Below are 21,410 nucleotides of genomic sequence, written 5' to 3' on the forward strand. Positions count from 1 at the left end.
AAGTTCCTTTTTTAAGGTACTTTTCTCCTTTGACAAATGTGAAAACTGTCTATCAATTATTTGCTTAAGTTAATTTAGTGTACAGAAATCCTCAGAACGAAATTATTTGCCATGCAATGTTAATTGATGTCACTGTTACTTAGGGTGGCTTGTCTCATCACAATGTTTTGGTCTTTTTGACGCAGTGACTCTTATTACATGGAAAAAAAAAGGTATTTTATGACTGTTACTGCAAAAGCAAGAATGAAAAATATGTGGCTGTGCATTAAAATTATCACTAGATCAAAACTTCTTGAAAAACACTGATCTAGTGGAAAGTAGCAGTATTGCAAAACTGCACATGCAGTTTTGGTGTTATGTAAATAGTACAGCAACAGTCAGTGAAGACAATTTCCATCACATACAAGATCATGTACAATTTTCTGATTTCCCTGAAGTGTTTTTTTTCTCTCAAGTGCAAAATCTTCAGAGCAGAGGTTATCACTTAATAAATAATTTCTTCTGTAGGCCCAACTGTCTATAGCAATCTCCTCACCTCAGCTGCAGCCCTGGTGTCATAATGTAGCAATAGAATCATGGAATCATAACATCATGGAATTGTTCAGGTTTGAAAAGATCATTCAAATCATCCAGTCCAGCCATTAACCCAGCACTGACAAGTCCACCACAAAACCATGTCCCCAAGTGCCACATCCACAGGTCTTTTACCCACCTCCCGGGACGGAGACTCAACCACTTCCCTGGGCAGCCTGTTCCAGTGCTTGACAACCGTTCTTGGTTGCGACTTGACAGTGCTTTCAGAGAATATTTCCTAATCTCCAATCTAAACAAGTCCTGGCAAATGCTGGGACAGTTTCCCTTGGAAAGCATTAGAAGGATTAGAAGATTAGATTAGAAGACTGTTTCCTGAAACATGGAACTAAGAATGGTATTTGGACAATGATGCAACTTGTGTTGGATTTGTCTATTTGGTCACAGTTTCTTTGAGCCCACAACATACACTGGTTCCTAGGGACTGTAGCAGCAGACTCTTCACTGCAAAGATGTGTGGCCAAAGGTGAAATGCTCGAATTTTTGGCCTAGTGATTAATGAGATGCTGCCCAAATAGCCCCCAGAAGCCAGTGAGCCCAGACACTTAGGTCATCCTCCCCTCAGGAGTTGTGGGGCTGCCAGGAGAAGGGGTGGCTGGGCAGGCAGTGCTGTACAGGAATGGGAGGGATACAGCAGCCCCTGTTCAGATGCAGTGGTCACCTTACAGCTTCTCCCATCTTCAGCCAACCTTCTTCATGCTGCAAATAATGACTGCCCTGGAGCTACTCCCTCCTAAATACCGCCAGGAGCTGCTGAGCTGCAGAGGATGGTCTCACCTCAAATCTGTTTTCACTGAAAAATCAATGTTTAGATTGACATTCCTATTCTGTTGGCTTCAGTGGAAGAGTGATTTGGAAACATAAAGGCAGCCAGTAGGTTTCTTGCTCTAAAGGAGCATTGACTGCCAGAGGGAAAAGGGAGCCACAGGAATACCATCAATTGAGGGTGGAGATTATAATGGAATAAAGTGAAATATGTCAGAAGAAAGTTTGAATTGCAAAATGTTATGGATAATGTTTTTTTTTCAGTTCTTTGGATGGAGTGGGCTGATGAAAGGCATCAATGATCATAAAGCCACAGGGTCCACAGGATAAATGAGGCTTTCACAGGACTCTGGAGGCTTCTGGCCTGACCTCCTGCTCAAAGCAGGGCACATCAGGAGATCAAATCAGGCTGCTCAGGGCTTTATCCAGTTGGATCTTGAAAAATCTCTGATAGGAGAGATGGAGGGCTGACTTTGAAGGGCCATTGCATAATTTCTAGATGGGTAAATTATTACAGAGCTAAATGGAGCCACAGCTGAAGAAGGAGGTTTCCATAGTTGAAAGGCAACCTATGAGAACTGCCTGGTCACAAAATATTTGTGTGAGGTGAATGATAAATTGCAGGCAAGTGTTGAGTCCTGTGAAAGGAAAGGGTTGAATGAATTTTGAAACAGAATTAAGGCAGATGAGAAGTCACAGATGTTTCACTTCTGGTAAATTATTTCTGAAGGTTGCAGGCCCCTCTCAATTTACACTGAGGTCTTTGGTCCAAAGCCTTGGGCATGGAAACCAGCCCACTCCTGACCTGGCTCCTGACTCCTCTCCTTGCAGCACGGGCACTGCCAGGGAATGGGGTCCATAAAAAGTTCATGCAGGTCTCCCTGCTCCTTGGTCATTGACTCTGGATATCCCCAGAGTGCCCTACCTTCTCACCCCAGAGATGAGGTTATGATGACCTTTTTAGAGTTTTGTTGGCTTCTGGTAGGTTTTCTGCCTCAGAAAACTGGCAAAGAGCAGAAGAACATGTTATGCTAGGATATTAAAGTAATATCAGCTATCTGATTACCATTCCCTGATTTTTGAATTGTCATAGATAGAAACCTGAGAAAACACAAATTTAATTCTGTTTAGTGGAAGAGGGTGTATATTTGTAGAGGCAGCCTGAGGAGGAAGGGTGTAGAAGAGAAGTGATGATGGGTGAACAGAGGAGCCTGGGGTGTTTGGGTTTTATCCCTATGTCTCAGCATGTTGCTGTATTTTGCACATAAAAAAAAATCTACTTAAAGAAAGCGGGATGTAAAGTTTCTAGCAGCTGCAGTTGCAGAGAAAAGAATGAAACTTAAACAGAAATTATGAATGAGATTATATATAGGTTTTAAGTTGCACGTAGATATTGTAGATACTAAGATACTGAGGTGTGAACAGGTTTGGTTTTGCTTTTCAAACAGTCCTTTAATCAATTATGTTTCTTCATATTTAATAAAATATTATTTTTCTTCTATTTAAGATCGCAAAAAGGCTTTCACACACTTGACATAAAAATAGATTGGGGTTAACGATGTACATCATTTGTTAACATTAACCAATGGATGCTTTTCCTTCCACTTTCTGCCATTGCTTCTTATTCAAGTTGTTTTGGCTGTGCTTTCAAACAAGCTGATGAGAAGGAAGTAGCTTCCTTGAAGTAGCCATGGTGCAGGGGGGCCTTTTGTTTGCTTGTTTCTTCTAAAGATTCAATAAGCAGTTGTTAACAGCAGAATAAACCCTGCTGGTTTTGTTGCTGAAGGTGAAGCTTGAAGCCCGTGTCGATCATTGGTAAAGCACCATCCACTATTTTCTGATTTTTCCCTCCCCACGTGAAAGACGACGTGGTTTGTGCCAGCCCAGCTGGTTTTCCCTAACCACTCGGGAAGAACCCGCTGACATCTCCTAGCCAGACTTTGTCATGTCAGTCTAAATGTTTTCTCTGTTCCTGTGTAGTCACTAAGGAATAACCAGTAGCAATTTCCAAGTGATGAAGAAAGCTTGCAGAGATAAACCACAGGTGCCTTAAATTACTCACTTGATAAAGCTATTTACAAGTGAGCCTCTTAGATGTGAGGAAAAAACTTTTTTGTGAATGAGAAACCACAGGCTGTCAGTGGAAAAGACAACCTGTTTTTCTACCCACTCTGGGGGAAAGAGTGCTTCACATACACCGATACCCGCGAGGGCCACGGATGTGAATCCCAAGATGGAGCACAACTGCCGTGCAGAAGGAGAAATTGAAAGTTTGGAGAAAATTGCAGGGTTGCAGAAGGATACAAAAACGGGTTGCAGCGTCAGATTGCAATTTGACTGCAGTTTGAGTCAGTGGTTTGGCCTCTTTGAGACCAGCAAACTAAGCTTGCATGACCTGTGCCCCTAAAAAAGCCTGCTAATACCAAAGGGTGATTGTGGCAAATATCTGACTGATATGGACTGCACTAAGCTGATAGACAAGTTCAGCACAATCTAAAATCATCTGAAGCAAGATCCTGTTGCTCATTCCTCTATATAGAGAAAAGACGAATGACTCTCTGGGGAGGTTTTACAGAAGGAAAGGAAGAGGTCATGCTAATCTAGTGGCAATCTATTAAAAAGTGCTTCCACAGACTAAACTTCAGAGTGAGGGTTTCACTCATGAGTGTAAAAAGATTTAAGAATTGTTGCAAACTGCATGTTTTGTAGTATGGCAAAAACAGTGAATGTATGTGCTGAACTCGTCTCTGTGTGAGGACTTACTGAGAGGAATATTTGTATGTGGTTTCACTATTGATTTTCTGAGTCTGCTCCAGCTTTTCCTTTCTTTGAAACTTTTGAATATTGCAAAGAATTTTAAGAAAAGTTATATGAAAATTTGCCCTCCGGTACAAGGCATTAAACATACCAGTTCAATCACATAAATGAGAGGGAAGATAAAAAAATCAGCCAGTTGCAACTGATCTACAGAAATGGCTTCATAAGAAGTCATGTTTCCTCAGTCAGATGGAAGAAAGCACAGTAAAGTTGTACTCTTCAGTGCTAAATCCAGGAAATTCAGTTAGGCTGGAACTAGGAATAAGACTGATCCTGACCAGGCCAACTGGTATAAATGATCACCTTTAAGACTGTAAATGGAATCTCCGAGTATCTCATCATTTACGTCAGCTACTTTATGTCCAGATACTGAGCACAGGAGTGAAATGAGTTCCTCTGAAATGTTTAACCTATGAACCCATCTCTGTTTCTTTTTTAGGAGGGCTGTTGCAGAGTTTCACATTCCAATTGCCAGAAGCCTTTCATTTTCTGGCCTGAGTTTACTCATGGACAGTTTAGAGACATTTTGTCTAGTGTCACTTTATTCTGTTAGCCTAGATGACTAACTGAATTTGCTGTTTTGCTGTAATGTAGTTCAAATAACAGCTGGGTCTTCTCAGCTTTTGTTTTTCTAAAGCTGAACAATACCAATTTTTCTTGTCTTCCTTTATAAAGCAGGAGCTTTCTTGGTTTTCTGGACCATTTCTAGTTTGAACTAATCTATATAACACAGGGTTAACCCACAAATGTACATTGGCATTGGTCCCCTCAGTCTTCTGGAAACACCTTGCCAGTTAACCTTCACAGTGTCATTTTCCATTGCAGCATTGCCCTCATGGTTCCTGTGATGAGGAATGGCATCATGGAGTCATTCTCCTCCTCCAACCTCCAACCTCCTCCAACCTTCTTTTGTGAGTGCCACTGTAGATTAGTTATTTAAGATCCTGTCAAGCCCAGTATTGAATACTTGAAGGTAGGTTCTGCCACATCTTTGGGCAACTTACTCAGACATTTAATGTTTCTCATGCTGAAACAATTTGAGCCTGTTGCACAGCGTCCTTTCACTATGCCCTGTGTGAAAAGAGTACCTCCACCTTCTTTGTAATTACCTTTTGGGCAGTGGAAAACTGCAATCAGATACCCCTGAACCTTCTTGTCTTGTGGCTGAATAAATCAAATTCCTTATGTTTTTCTTCATAAGTAGAGATCTTCAACCCTCTCATCACATTGAAGGCCACTGGCAGAACATTCTCACATTTCTGTGTCTCTCTTGAGCTGGGGGACCTAAGCTGGTTGCCCTGTAGTGGGTGTGGACTGAGAAGTGCCAAGCAGAATGGGAGAGAGAACGTCCTGTGACTCTCTGGCTGCAGTTCTGCTGATGCAGCCCAGGACACTGCTTGCTTTCACAGCTGCAAAGATGAAATCCACTTCCATTCAGCCATCCACCAGCACTTCCAGGTCCTCAACAGCAGACTTACAGTCCTGTCTTATTTTTTTCGTTAACTTTTGAGGCAGATTTGAAATAATTTTGCACTTATGACTTGCAGAAACCCCAGTCTTATCAGAGAATGAGCATCTACTGTAATGGTATCTTTTGCAGTAGTACTAACCCTCTGTCAAAAAGACCCACACATCATTCTAAATCTGTGAATATCAGCAAAGCATAACCTTCTGATTTGGGATGACTGAAAAAACAAAGTGAATCCATTCCTTCGACTAAGCAACACTTCATTATCACTGACTCCTAGACACACATTTACCACAAATTTCCATGGAAGCAGAGAAGGAACTCATGCATCCCACCACAGACTCTTTTAAGTGCAATTCAAGATGCAATGCCATAAATTAGAGGGATTTTTAATGTGTTTCCATGTGTACCTATATATGAGAAGACCCATGACTTTTTTCAAATATTTAATTGCTTCTTCCACAAATATTTATTGCTATACACTTCTCTGTCTACTTGTATCTGATTATTCTGGTTCAGGGTTTAGTACAAAGAACATTTTAATTTCATAATTTCATGCTTTCCATTGCTTAGACTGTTTCTCTTCAGTGCTTAACCATTTCAGGTAAGATCAGAAATTGTTGCAAGGTAACTTATGTCTTCAGTAGCAAAGGTAGCAGTACTGTAGGAGCAGATTAGTAGGTTACAAACATTGGTGTTGAGGACCCAAATTCCACACTGACCTTGTTACGAGTTTATTTTGAACCAATTCTAGCCTGGTCCTGTGGCCTAAGCTCCTGTTAACAATTGGATAACATCAAGAGAATTTCTGAAAACACTTTCCAGTTTTATTTTATCTGAAAGGAACTAAATTTTGCTAGCTCCCAGAGTGCTCCCAAATGCAAGCCAAAGTAAGTGAGTGGTGATCCAGAGATTGGTTTTAAGTTCCCATATGTAGAATAACTGGCACACAAACACAGAGGATCTCACTGGTATGTCATTTTGCCTTATATGAGCAGAAAAAAAAATAAAAGTCAGTCTAAAAGGTCTTTGAGTTTTTTTTTTAGCAACCATTGAACCAGAATTGATGGTTCTCCAAAAGAAAATTCTCTTATGGAAAGTCCAGAGCAGTTCAAGTGTGCTGATGGAAACCAGAGTTGGTGTGCCTGAATTCTGAGCTCTCTGCAATTAATACTCAACTTGCCTGTGTACTATTGCAAAGCTGTGAAAGGACTGTTGTATTTTGCTTGTGCACACAGAGGCAGAGGTAGAACACCACAGTTAAAGTCTAGAGTATCACAGCTCCTCTGCTACTGATATCTACACTAGCTAGATTAAAAAACCACCCTTGCTGTTGTGGCAATATGCTACAATTTCCCCTTCAGTTTTGCTGCATAGATATGCACAGAATGGGCTGGTGTGGCAAAACAGAGGCACTGAAAAGGATAAAGTGAGAGCCCAGAGCCCTGTACATATTATTACAAAACAGAACGATCAATTTAAGTGGCAGGAGAAGGTTCCTTTCTCTACTATTTTTCATAAGTTTTGGAAGTTTTTCATAATTGCCATATAGACTTTCCTAGATATTAATAGGGATATTAATAAAATTAATACTTTCCTAAATTAATAACTCATGCATAATTGATTAAATTAATATTCTTTCATAACAACTAAACAGGAGAGGTATTTCCCTCCTTATGGTAACTAACTCATACAGACACTTTAAAATACCAGCACGTGGTCCATCATTAGTAGACCAATCTTCTTGTTGCTTAGCTGTCAAATTCAGTGAAGGTGGCAGGAGTTAAATTAGCTGTGAGGCTTTTGAATCTCTCAAAATCAGAAGAAACTGCTGACTGCTCAAAAGTTACTGACAAGGAAGGTACTGACAGCTAAAAAACTGCATGAGTTTCATTTCCTTAGGAAAAGATTAACAAGTCAACCTGCCACATTTTGACTACTGAAAAGTATGGTACTTGAAACTGTATTTTGTTCTTCTTGAAAAAAGTATTTTTATTGCAGTTTGTGGGAAAAGAAAGAGCAATATTTGTTTATTTTATTGTATTTTTAAGACCTTGTTTTATTTCAGTTTGGGATCAGAAACTTAATAGTCCCTTTAAAAAAACAACAGATTTCGGTTTCTTGTGTTTTGGTTTTTGCAAAAAGTATTTATTGCTAACTAATTCAATCTTTTCATTTCCTAAAGAGGACTGGAATATGTTCATTCAGAGCACTTCATAGCTGTTAGTTCAGGCCTCTGAAAAAGGAAGATGAGCAACTTTTAAGAGAGGTGCATCTACTCTCGACCCACAGTAGCTCTTCTATAGGCAGCCTTACTTCCTGTGGAGATGAAGAGGAAATGTACTTAGGGTGTGAAGCATCTTCTTCATCTTATAACTACCAAAAAGCAAAGGTCTTGAATATTTCTCCTTTCACTTTAAATTCTGAATCTAATTGAAAAATCATTGCAACTAAACACCTCTCAAGAAGTCCAGTTCTAAGTAAAATGTTATCTGTGGATGAATTTCCTGTAAGTCTGACTTGGTGGCATTCTCATATGTGTCCTGGAGGCTGGACAGAAACAGGTAGGATCAAATCTGTGTACTGACTTGCTTTTTCTCTGTAAGTAAAGATGACTGGCTTGCTTAGTCACACAATTATGAATGGCACTAAAGGGATTGTCAGGTGAGGGAAATCCCCACCAAACTGTCTCCTGGATTGTTTTAGAGGAAAAGATTGCACCACGTAGTAGATTTCTTCTAAGAAACATGCTGTGGAGGTTTCCAAATGATTATGACAGAAAATGTCCACTCTCTAGGCTGGTTTGAAACATTAAATGGATATTTTCTTACTGATGTTTGAAACAGATCATTGACTTAGCCTCCAACATGTGCCCACTCCTACACACTTGTGTTTCCGTGTACGTGATAATTAACGATTATAAATTGTGTTAAGCGATAACAAGAAAATGATCAGATTTTTTCCCCAAATGCTGAGGTTTCAACTTAGAATATTCAATAAGAAATCAAAGCAGCTTGCTTTCACTACTGTGTACTTCCAAATTTAAATATATTAATTACTAACAGTAAATATGTCTGTAAGATAAAGTACTTACACTGTGGAAGCAAATGCAACTGTACAATGAAAACTCAAATGGACTTGAATTCCTCATTAAAAATTAGATCAAAAAGCTCAAAAGCAAATAAAAGTGAGCAGCAGAGAAAATCAGTATTAAAAAAAAGACCAACGTGGAGAAAATTCTATAAGTATAATGAGAGGTAGACGAGCAGGACTGGCTCACTTACAGGTTGATAGTCTGAACAGTCCCATTTTGATACAGTATTAAGAATGTATGAAAAGTAATGAGTTGTTATCAATCTGCAATGAATTTTCAGTTTAGTCCATGCTATTTCGTGAGGTTTCAAGCTGGCCTCTGACGAGATTAATGGAGATCCCTGAATGGACTGACCTAGAACATACAGAAACCAACATCTGGTTCAAGACTAGCATCCTTTGGTCTTGTCTCTTTAAAAATGACATAGTCCTCCTGAAAAAGAGCCTTGGGCTATTATCACAGACACTTTGATGTGCAAGTTCTGGTAGCTTTTTTGCTTCTTTTGAAGATGGATCTGATCCTATGAAAATGAAACTGAATAATGGACAGAAAGTAGCGAGGTCACTGTATGGAGAATTGAAGTGTAGAGAAAATCATGAATTCATTTACTGGGAGTTGGGGAAAGACACTGTGAACAAAACATGATATTTTTTCTGTCAGTACCGTACAGCAACAGTAGATGTATACAGATATTTACAGGAAATATCAGAAAGTCAGAACCACCAAATACAGTCAGGCCAAATTACAGCGGAATTGTTTTCTCCATGAATTAGCTCTCTCAAAGCAAATTAAAATATCACCTTGAAACTAATGGAAGTATTTGTGGAAAATGTTATCATAATATTAGCATGCTGGTCTTGTGAAGAGCAGGGCTATTAGAGTATCACAGAATCATAGATAGAATATCCCGAGCTGGAAGGAGCAGAAGAATTTAAAAACCTTGGAAAATCACTTTAGGGAGAACTATTTTAATAAAATATATCTTTATTTTGTAGAATGTTTCACATCCACCAAGGCACAAAATGCCTTATCTGAAGTCAGTATGTTGTATTATTAGCATGGGATGGATACCATTGCCTGCCTGACAATAAAAATCAACAATATGAACGTTGTCAGTGCTAGTGTCTAAAAAGCCTGGGCAAAAGTATTTGAAAATTATTAGGAAAAAACTTTGAAACAATTGTCTTTAAATAATATGTTTTCCTATTTGCTCTATTTTGCTTTTAGAAGTTCATGTTTTCTGTCCTTTCCCTGCAAACATACTGATTAAAAAGTGATTGGAAAAAAACCACAACTCCAAAACTCTAAAATATATCCCAAGATTCATGAAATCATATAAAACAGGAAGCTGGTGCTTTAAAGTGGAAACAAATTCTGTAATATACATGATGATGTTCATAATGGGAAGTACGTCCAAAGGATATTATGGTGCTGAAAACAGAAAACTTTCAAATATTTTATTCCTCTTGGAAGAATGAAGAAGAGAGGGTGAAAACAGAGGATTTTATGTAGAAAAACCTGTAGACACTCCATGGTTTAGCACAGGAGATTTTACACAAGCCACTATTTAGACTACTGCTGTGCCAATGGTTTTGCTGCTTTTCCATTGATATGGACTGAAACTAAAATTGAATAAGATTTAGAATTTTTTTCTATTTTACAGGCAATAGATTTCAATCAGAATTTGGATATGTGGAAAAATTCCAGACAGTAGGAATACAGAGTAAAAATGCACACAATGTTTGTCCAAGACTGTTTGATACATTGCCACAATTTTTTCCATATTTTAATACAAGAAAAAGAGTACTTTGGAATTTCACCTGACTTTGTCATGGTTAGCTCTCATGGATATCTTATAGTTTCTAAATCATTCATACATGCAGACTGTGTTTTTTTGGAAAGCTGGAATATCAGTTTGTACCAACTTGAAATATGGCGCACGAAACAGGAAGAAAACTTTAATCTCCATTGAATATTGCAGTCCATGCAGAATTAGCAATGAGGAAATGTGTGTTTTAGGTCTCTCCTTCCAGGCTCAGAATTCCTCATATCATATATGTCAGCTCAACAGTCTTTCAAGGAAAAGAAAATGAAGACAGAATTATGCTGATTTTAGAAACAGGTACATGAACAGATGAGGACAGATGTTTTCAGGAGAATATTTACTATCATCTCCATAAAATTATTTTAACACAGATCTTGAATATTTATATTATGTTATTATTGGAGTGTTTGGACAATACAGAGCTGATAGTGATGCAGTTAAGAATTTAAGCAAAGTCCACCACAGCGTGTGAGAAAGGCCAGCCCAGAACAGCTATTCCTGGCTATCCTCTTCTTCTTGGGCAAAGAAAATGCTTAAACTCTTACTTACAGGATAGATGAGTACTCACCCCATGAGGGGCAATTATTTCCTGTTGCTAATTCAGAAAGGAATCATTAGTATTTGGTGGGGAATTCCTGCATGGGTTTACCAAATTAAAAAACTGAAGGAAAATCTGAAACAGGTGTCTTGTGTGAGTCAACATACCAAGATTTTAATGATTTTGAACTTACACTCTAATCTAAATTGTACCCATCAGTTCATTATGTATTTGGATGTCTGTCTCTCTAGATGTCTAAGTCCACCGAGTGTTAGTTTCTTCTTCCTTCCCTTTCTTCAGAAAGCTAATGTGTGTGAGAAATTTTTGAAAGGAAAGAGGGATCAATAATAAGATTTTCCTGTCTGCATTTGCTTGCAGAGAGGAGTATGTAATGGAGGCCAACGTGCCTTCCTTGTGTCATATTTCAGATTGTACAAACTAGCTTTCCAACTCTCTCTTCCAGCACTCCAAAGTGTCCCTGGAATGGGCTGAAATTTTGTCTTATTGATGCCTTAAGTTTGAACTTTCATATTTTCCAGATCCTGTACTGCACTAATATATAACTCTGAACTTCATATAAAGTATTATCAAGTTCTCCTCACAGCTTAGTCAGACAAAACAATCCTTTTCCAGCCTGAGAACCAAGGACACCATTGCAGCTTCAGGCCCAAAAAGAATAAACAACAGCAAACTGAGGAGAGCAATCTGGGAGGATGGGACTTCAAAACCTGAAGCTGTAATTGGGCAATTAACCCCAATATGTAAATGGACCAAAACTTATAAAAGTGTAAAAACTCATGACCCGTTGTCCATCTTGGGTGTAGCCTTGGACAGGCTCTTGTACTGCCCAAGGTGTATCCTTTGAAGGCCTTTTAATAAATACCTACTCTATTCCTTTAACTCTGTCTAGCTTCTGTTATAGGTAGCCTCTCAAGGCACCATGTAAAAAGAAGTAGATGATTTGTGCCAACATTATCCTTACTAGTGACTGGAAACATCCTCGAAATCACAGAGATCCAGTGGTTGGAAGGAGTAGCCAATTATATCCCCCATGATGTATAGGCATATCCTTATCTGCAGGAGAGTGGTGGGTCAGTTCTTTATATTTTATTTGATTTTTGGTTTTGATTTTTGTTTGGTTTGGGAATTTTTGCTTTTTTGTTTTTATTTGTTTGTTTGTTTGGTTGGTTTTGGGTTTTTTAGCAGGGAAAATAACAGCGTTGCAATATGCTTGTAAGGGTCAGTTGCAAATTCATAGGATCATAGAAAGGTTTGGGTTGGAAGAGACTTTAGAGATCATGTAGTTCCAACTGCATGGGCAGGGAACCTTCCACTAGACCGGGTTGCTCAGAGCCCCATCTAATCTGGCCTTGAACGCTTCCAGGAATAGGGAACCCACAATATCTCTGGGTGATGTTCCATTGTCTCACCACTTCACAGTGAAGAATTTCTTCCTAATGCCTAACAATTCCCTTCCCTCTGACAGTATGAAGCCATTCCACCAGTCCTATCACTACATGCCCTTGTAAAAAGTCCCACTCCCAATTTCTTGTAAGTTCCCTTAAGTCCCCCTTAGTCATGAAGCTTGGTTATCAAGACATCTACATTGCAGATCACAGCAACAAGAATAACAATGCTTAGTAATTACATAGCACTGGTACAATGGGTAGGCAAAGTTTAATCACTTAACACCCTCAAGTGTGACAACCCCCCTTCACCGCCCCTGCACTGTGAAGAAGGAAAAAAAGGAATTATTTCTGCTGCTTTGTAAGAAAGGGAGGCTGAGAGGTGAAGTGTGATAGAAGGTCAGAACGACAGCTCAGAGAGGGTTTTCCAACCATGGGCTGCTTTCCTGGGGCAGCGATAATAGAGAAAGCCACTGTGTTTTAGTGAAATGAAAGCCAGGCAGAGATCTGCTGAACTGGCATGGGCAGTTGATCACTAAACCACTCAGCACGCTGAGGAGGAGGAGTACGCATAAAACAAAAAAATGAAAGGGAAAAAGCTGTAATCAGGGGTCATAGTGAAATTTGACATGACTTTGCAAGGGCATCTTCGGGTATTTGGTATAAGGTGTTGTATGAACAGAAGGGTGTGAAACCTCTGCTTTGCATGAAGAGTCAGATGACTTCCAGGCAGCAAAATGAAAAAATGCCTTGGTTTCACTTCCTTCTGCTTTTGGAACATGTGATAATCCAGCTGTTACTATGGAGTCTCACAGAAGACCACTTCAATTCTATGCAGCACAAGATTTTTCAATCCTGTTCTGACATCTCTTTCAAATAGATTAGGACAAGTGTTCAGACAAAGAGCTTGTGTTAATGTTGAGTGTTCAGTCCATGCTCCAGATATCTGCTAAAGAACACAGATAAAAAATTGCATCCTCTTAGGTCTCTTGGAAAGTGCAGTGATTTTCAGGATACCTCCTGCGTTGTTTGCAATGATGTTGGTTCTCAGGGTAGGCAGAGAAGGGGAGCCATCTGAATCTGGGTCTTCCTCACAAACCTGAGTGTTCACAGTTCTTGGGCAGCAAGACATACACTGGACAGTGCTGATCTGGTTCTGACTTTTGGGCAGAATGGGAAACAAAACTGGGCTGGAATAGACACAGGACCCTCATGTTCTAACCATCTGCTGTAGGCAGTTGCCTAATTTCAAAATGATTTGGAGACATGATACTGTGTGTCAAAGGAAGAGAACATTATGTGACTAGTATGTCAATATTAATGTGGCACTATTTATTAAAATGTAAGGGACTTGGAAAAGGGGTGCTATATTTCTGTATTAAAATACTTTTCAATGCTGCTGATGATTTACCACAGAACATTCAACCCTTCGTGTGATAATTTGAATGTGGAGATTAGTAAAATGTTTGAATCTAGCCTCCCCAGGCAGGAGAGTGTACCTAAAATTCAGACCTGCACTCAGAAGGTAGCATAACAGAGACAGACATCATGGCTTTTTTCTTTGATTTTTCCTTAATTTCTTGTCTCAGTTTATGATGAGATATTGTAGCACTGCACTGTGGGCAAAGCACTACAATGGGACTAGGAGACCCTGTTTGTGTTCCTAGATTTGCCTTTCTCAGAGGCTGAATGATCATGAATGATCCCATTGCTCTGTGCTTTTTATTTTTCTTACCTGCAAAATTGGATGCTTGGCAAGCAGCCTTCTTTGAAGTGTGAGGAGATTTAGTCATCAAATTAGCCAAGTAACCCACCAAAACTATAAGCGGTATCAACAAAATGTGAATTGGCAAAATCCTTTTTTTCCAATACTTTATCCTCCTGCTATTCTTAGAAGTGTAGTTAAAATGTGAGACCAAAGGGAGATCATCTGAGTGGCACAGCTTGCTGTGGATAAGATGTGTGTCTGACAAGTTTAACAGGGCAGCCTAACCCAGCACAGTCCCTCTGGGTGAATGCAGTAGAATACTCTCTCTCTGTAGAAGGCAGTATTCCTGACTTACTAGTTCACCTCCTGGAATTACCTCTTCTGCTTGGCTGGAAAATTACCGCTGTTGGTTGTGTTCAGCTGTGTTGTGATTTGTTCTTAATGTATTAGGAAGACTGAGCTGGTTGAGTAAAGAATCTTTCCCAAATTCCCTTCTTTGAGGTCTTCTTTTCACTCTCTCTCGGTAATTCAGCTCAAAAGCACTGTTCAAATTAGACTCTGTAATGCAAAATCTGAGCTTCAGACTCAGTCCCTCTTCCAGTTGTATGTTTCTGACTACATAAAGAGTGCCATAGGTAACAGGAATCATTTTCACTCTCCCACTTTACATGTCTTTTCCAACACTTTGGAAAAGAATTGCTCTATTTACTCATGGCCAGTCAATGAGCCCCAGCAGGTGTCCCCATCTTGTAAAATATCTTGATCTTCCTGTGTGTATAAGATTCCATTTATCTAATCCATACCATATCCTTGTGCTTGCTTGGCATAGCAAATCAGATGTTTCAATCAGTGGGTTTGTTCAGTGTGCTGGCATTTGGGAATTCACTTTGAATTCTGAGTCCACTTTGAATTTTGGTGGGACCTCCATTTTGTCACCCTCCCTGAAGGTAATTAAAAGGCACGTGAATGTGGTGTTTGGGAACATGGTTTAGTGGTGGACTCAGTAGTGCTAGGTTAGAGGTTGCACTCAATGACCGTAAGGGTCTTTTCCAAACAAAATTATTCTATGATTGTAATTTTTGGCACAGAATCACAGAATAAAAATAGGTTGAGTTGGAAGGGACTTTTGAATATCAACTAGTCCAACCTCTCTGCCATGGGTAGGCATGTTAACTTTACATTTGTTTACAGTGCTTTGAAGCACCTTGAATAGCACTATTACCTTGCCTTCATGTCAACACTTCCAGTAATTATGTTATTACTTTATCAGTTTTAACATCTTAAACTAAGATGTTCCTTGCACAATGTTACTACCTCAAGCAGATTACAGCACTAATTGTTGTGCAGTACCATGTTTGTTGTGAGATGTGTCCCATCTGTCTATGCTGCTCTTCCCAGGGAGCTCTTGCATGCAGCTTTTGGACCTGCCATTGTTGGTGAAATTTGGCTCTTCTCCCTGAAAAATGACCATTTCCCTGGTAGTAGTAGTCTAGGTTTATTTCACAGATGGACGTCTTCTTTCAAACAGCAAATGAAAAAGATTTTATGGTATTAGTGGTCATTAGCTGAGATGGAAGGAGCTTCTGGGAAAAGGGAGAGTTTCTTCCAAGGAATATCCAAAGAGCCATGTGGGGCTGAGATGGAGAGTTCTAATCTTACCTGTTTGGAACCACTTAAATTTTTATCTGTTTCTGATGAACCACAGACATCTTCCAGTGCAGCCTGTGTGAACTGAGCCCACAAATGCCCTCTTCCTGATTCTCTCTCTTTTCTTTCCCATGGGTCCCTTCTTTATTTCTTTCCCCGTAGGCTCCTACCTACCCTCTATTCATGTACTGCAGTCTAAAATTATCTGATTTCTTCATAAGACTCCTCAGAATAAGCTCTTTTCCCATTATATCCAACAAAGCAGACTTTAGTTCCTATACAAAAATGTTTTCCCCAGCTATCCTCAATAGAGTGGTTTCAGGGTTCTGTATGCACTAGGAGACCACTGTGTCTGTCTTCTTCAACGGGGCTTGTTCTCACCTGTGTCCTTCTCTTTTCACATTCTGCACACATTAGTGCTAATGAAATGGCAAGTGGGGAATTTTAATCATTGCCAAGCAGAAGTGAGTGACTTAAGTACTAAACATTCTGCTCCCACGGACAGTAGACAACCATAGAGGATAATATGATACATTGCTGCATCCACGATGGAACCTTGTTTGTCCTATTCTGAATCTGGAGGTGAAGAATGCAAAAGCAGCAGAAGTGCACTTTAGACCATGGAAAGGAGTGTGTTTCACAAAGGACAGCAGCAGAAGGAATGTGCAAATCTCTAAGTGTTAGTATAGAACACCATGGCAAACTCAGTGGTTACTTTAAAAGAATACCAGAAATGAGTTGACTGCTGCACTGACCCTTTAACCACAAGATAAGATTTTTTTTCAGATGGTGTGTAAGAATAGGTTTGAGCCACAATGCATATTCCTCAACCAGTACTGTAATTTCCCCTTTTCCCCAACCACGTGTAAATGAAACTTCATAGTCTGCCACGTAAACGTTACCCATTGATGAACCACTGAAAATTTTTCCAGGACCATGCTTTGACAAAGACGCTTTCGAGGGATTCCCTTGATTAGCCAAAAAATGAAGGGTTCTTATCTAACACTATCTTGTCTAAATATACACAGCCTGTGATGATGAAATAAAAAAAAAAATTCAAGACCATGTATAAATACCACTGACAGGATGATGAAGTTCAGTCGTCTACTTGCTTCTAATAGAAGATTTAACTATTAGAAGTTGAAGCTCTCTGCTCTTAGACCTGGTCCCCCAGAACTGATCTGAGCAGTTTAACTGAACCATCATAAAGAAAATGGCTTTCCAAAACTACAGCTTGTTTGTTCTGTCTATCATCATGATTTCTTTTGGACATGTTGAAAATAGATTGAATCTTCTTCAACTTCAAAATGATATAGACAAACTGAAAGCTGATTTTGTAAGTATAGTCTTCTACTGCATTTCTCTTCTCCTGCTGCTTTGCTTTACATGTAGTCCAAACTTGAGCACTGCCTGACATACTCCATATGTACCAACAGAGGTACATTTTTGATCATACCTTTTTTAACAAGAATATGGATTTTTTTTTGTTTTACTAAGTTCTTTCATTTACCTGGTTCAGTTTTTCAATAGTCATAGTTATTGTAATAATTTGCATTTATTTTAGGGGTGTTCTTTCTTTCACAATAGCTTCTTCTAACTCAATTCAGCTTTGATTACATGGAACATCTTTTAACAAGAAATCTTAATGCAATTTATGGTGAATATATTAATCTCTATTCAGTTCTGACTAGATGCAATTTACTGACTTTAAATTTTGTGTTAGCAATGTCAATGCCAGATTTAGTACTACATAGGAATATAAAAAAATTGGAGACAAACTTTTGCTTTAACAAATGCATTCGCTACTTATTTTAAGTTGTAGTAGTGTGTTACTCAAAGGTGATTTCTGTTTCTTATTTTTTTGCATCCTCCAGTCATTTAACTTGCACATGGGTGACTATGACCTGGCATGGGAATGTAATCTGGCAAAATATTCTTTCTTGTCAAATAGAATTTTGGCAGCTTGATAACTGTAATGTTAATTCACCAATCTTCATCTGGGAGGCATAAAAGCAGTACACATCTGAATTCAGCAGTCATTAGTCACAGAGACAGCAGATCTACAATAGTCACTTTCAATTAATAGCTTTTATTTTCAATATATTTTTGTTGTGTTTTTTCTCCTCTAAATGCAAAGAAACAACTGCAACAGTCTGCTCCTATTTTCAGCTCTGACTTTTCTGTGATTTTGTCATAATTTTGTGCAAATGACAGTTGACATTCAGTAGTCAGAGAACCACCCTGAAGTGGTAAAGACTAGTGTGATACTTCAGTGTTTGCAGGAAACTGGCTGTAAAAGTGGCATTATGTCTTGAATTTGTGATTAGCATAGACCAGGGAGAGTCTTACTTGAATATATATAGCTCTGTGGGAGAGATCCTGAGCCATGATGAGCTTTTTGTACTGACATTAAAACTTTGCTCCATAGCAGGTGCTCCCCACCTTTCAGAAGTAGAAAAAATCTGTTTGGTAGTGTGCTCAGCATGGGGAGCCAATCAGCCTAGGAAGCTCCTGTCAGACTGCAAGTTTTCTCTTTGCACTCACTGTGTCTAAATTACTGACCAGACAGAAGAAGGAAATAGTCCGTGTTGTATACAAAAAGGAAAAAAAAAAGCCACACAGAGGAGGAAATGATGCAGTTTGTCTTTCCTTGGTAGGAGAGTTGTATTGCTCTTTTTTTCCTAGAGCCTGTTGCCAACATCTGATGGTTAAACTCCATCCCTGGGAGCCTCTCAGTAGCCCACTAGTCTTGCATATCCCCATACCTGGCTGTGGGCTACTGGGATATTCTCCAGTTTTGCAGTCATTTCATACTAAAACCAGCTCATTCTTGTTCCATATGAGATTTTACTGAGACTGTATGAATTTAGGGTCACAGATTACAAACTGCTGGACTTTGGCTTACCAGAAAACATACCAAGATCAGATCTAATGATTTTCTAGACTCTTGCTGTGCTTATGAGCTTTTATTTTCATCTGTCAGTAGCAAAACTTACAGGGAGCATTTGGGAAAATAGATGTGCTAAACATCTCTATTCAGATGAGTTGTAGCAGGAGAAGACATTGAAAAGAGGACTAATTCCACTTCTGATACCAGGCAGCCAAGTGATGGGACTTGGTGGTTAGAGAAGTGAAAGCATTGGGAAAGCATTGGGATTGCCAGATGTGCAAAAATCTGAATTTTGATGCTCATTTGAATAAACAAAACAAATTTGCCTTGTGATAAATATTGTTTATGTAGTAGATATGTTTGTTCTTTGTTTCAGAACTCAAGTCATTCTGATGTAGCTGATGGCGGACCTATTTTTACGGAGAGGCTGAAAAGCTGGACAGAGGTGAGTCAAAGCCAGAAATGATGAAGCATCTCAGGCACTTTTTTTGGCACAAAGCAGCTCCCAGAACCAGCGTAATTAGCTGCAGTAGAATGAACACGAGCAGAGTTCTCTTTGGTAGCTTGGAAATGAGACAAAAATAGAAAGCTTTATACTGCACTGTGAACTGACTCAGAGGTACAGTCAAGCCCAGGAGCTGACTTGCAACATCTTCTTTATCATCTTGTTTCAAGCAGCAGAGAAGCCCTGTATACTGTGTTTTGTCTTCCTTCCTTCTTTCCTTTCCCTGCTGATGGGCACTCACAGACCTTTCTTTTTCATCATATTTTTCAACAGAGAAATGAAAAGGAGATCATCCTGAGTCAGATTATTTCCATGTACTTGGAAATGCTTGAAAGCACTGACAGGTCAAAGGATCATGTCAGGAACATAACTGAGGAGCTCTATACTCTGAAAAAAAGCCTTTCTGATGGCTCAAAGAAGATGGAAGATCTCAAGGACCTGACAAAACTTCAGGTAAGGCTCTTCCCTTGTCTCCAAAGCTTGTGGCATTATAGTTGTGATTCGAGTGTGATTTAAGCTAATAACGCTTCAGTAACCTATATGGTAATCCATGTGTAGCTCAGTTCATGCTGAAAAACCAAATATTTCCAGCTGCAGGGGCTGCTGCATGTCTACAGTGTGGGGTAGTGCTGAGTCTTGCCGTGATCTGGCACAGAGCTGCTGTCAGCGCTGTCACACGGTCTGTACACCAGAGGTGCCACTGACACAGCCCTTGGTGGCACAGAAATTGGCTGGGAAAGTTGTGCCTGGCTGTGGAATGCTCTGTGGCTCTGGGAGCACTCGGCTCATGGTGCTCGTGCCAGTGGTACCAACCACCAACCTCGTTTGCAGACAATGCCCCCGTGCAGTCAGCTGCCTTTCACTGCAGGCTGGCTCCGTTCCACAGAGGGTGGCTGGTCTGGGGCAGGCTGCAAGGAAGAACAGAAAGTGGGAAACAAAAATATGGGACACAGTTGCTCTTTGCTATGGGAATTAGGTAGTAGGGAATTGAAAATTGCAGATGTACTTCTGTTTTACACTGGTAGCAGTGTAGCCCATGTGTTGTGGACAGTAAACAATTACAGCTCTTGGCATGACTTTTGCTCCATTTGTTTCTTGCTTATTACAGATGAGTGACTTGAAAGTTCAGCGCAAGGCTGTAAATGAGCTGTTCAGCGTCTTACAGAAACTGGGGGATACCTCAAGTTCTCACAAAAGAAAAAGAAGCCAGTTTCAGAGGCTGTGCAAATGCTAATGCCATCTCAGGATCTTCTGTACTGAGCTACTGTGCAAATCTTGTTGGGACAAGATTTTTTTATTTCAATCTTTTTATTGATTTTTTATACATTTATTTATTAATATTTAAGTGTCTTAAGTAATTATTTATAAAGAAATACTAATCAAAGTATTTATACTCCCTAATATTATATAAGAACTGACTTTGTCTTAAAATCCTGTCTATTTGTTATATGTTGTTGATCTGAAAACAGAGAGTGAGGCAGTGTTTACCCAGTTTCCATATGGAAACCTTGAAATTACATTATAATGGTACCAGCTTTCCATCTGGTGCTGTCTTGAGAGAGGGATGTTATGAGATTAGTTTCATCTATTTGGCATGGAGATACAAGCACCAGTATAGGGGAGTTACTATATTCAGGAAAAACATATTTATGTCTGCTTACTACTAAACATGTCTAAATCCAAATCAAGCGAGTAGACATGCCTAAAGATAAACAAATGTTGAAGAAAATTTCTGAACTAGAGGACTAATGGTTAATTGCTGGTTACTATTATTATTATTATTACTATTATTATTGTTATTATGCACTGAAGTTACCAGGAGAACAGTCTACTTAATATCTCAGGAGAATGTGACTAACTGTATTGCACTGACTTAACTTAAACTCTCAGATTTTAAAAATTTCTGGTTTTATTTTTTTGTATTGAACCAGTGAAATATGTCTGTTGTAATTTAATTTATTTGGAGGTAATAGTATGGAAGCCTTTATCTCAAGGACTATATTTTTGCACTGGAATATTATTAAAAACTTTGGGTTTTTCAACTGAGATTTTTGAAATTTGAATTTTAAATAAATAAATAAATAGATAAATTTTAAAAGTGTGTTTTCATGTTTATTCACCATCATCTATATGAAAAATAAAACTCTAATTTTATT

At 39.1% G+C, this 21,410-nt stretch overlaps 1 protein-coding gene across 1 annotated transcript; it reads left to right on the plus strand.

Annotated features, from left to right (window-relative positions):
- Positions 1 to 17,061: 17,061 nt before the first annotated feature.
- IFNG (interferon gamma) lies at positions 17,062 to 21,274 on the plus strand. Its single transcript, XM_054631943.2, has 4 exons — positions 17,062 to 17,195; positions 19,126 to 19,194; positions 19,528 to 19,707; positions 20,363 to 21,274. The coding sequence occupies exons 1-4, from the start codon at positions 17,073 to 17,075 to the stop codon at positions 20,486 to 20,488; spliced, it is 498 nt and encodes a 165-aa protein (XP_054487918.1). The 5' UTR covers positions 17,062 to 17,072; the 3' UTR covers positions 20,489 to 21,274.
- The last annotated feature ends 136 nt before the right edge of the window (positions 21,275 to 21,410 follow it).

Source organism: Agelaius phoeniceus, chromosome 5 (genome assembly GCF_051311805.1).
Source record: "Agelaius phoeniceus isolate bAgePho1 chromosome 5, bAgePho1.hap1, whole genome shotgun sequence".
Classification (NCBI taxonomy): Eukaryota; Metazoa; Chordata; class Aves; order Passeriformes; family Icteridae; genus Agelaius; species Agelaius phoeniceus.

What these genes read in the sequence shown, in the direction of transcription:
- IFNG (XM_054631943.2), top strand. Translation starts at nt 17,073, where the DNA reads ATGGCTTTCCAAAACTACAGCTTGTTTGTTCTGTCTATCATCATGATT. An exon ending in GGCTGAAAAGCTGGACAGAG is followed by an intron (nt 19,195 to 19,527) that starts GTGAGTCAAAGC and finishes ATTTTTCAACAG; the next exon opens with AGAAATGAAAAGGAGATCAT. An exon ending in AGGACCTGACAAAACTTCAG is followed by an intron (nt 19,708 to 20,362) that starts GTAAGGCTCTTC and finishes TGCTTATTACAG; the next exon opens with ATGAGTGACTTGAAAGTTCA.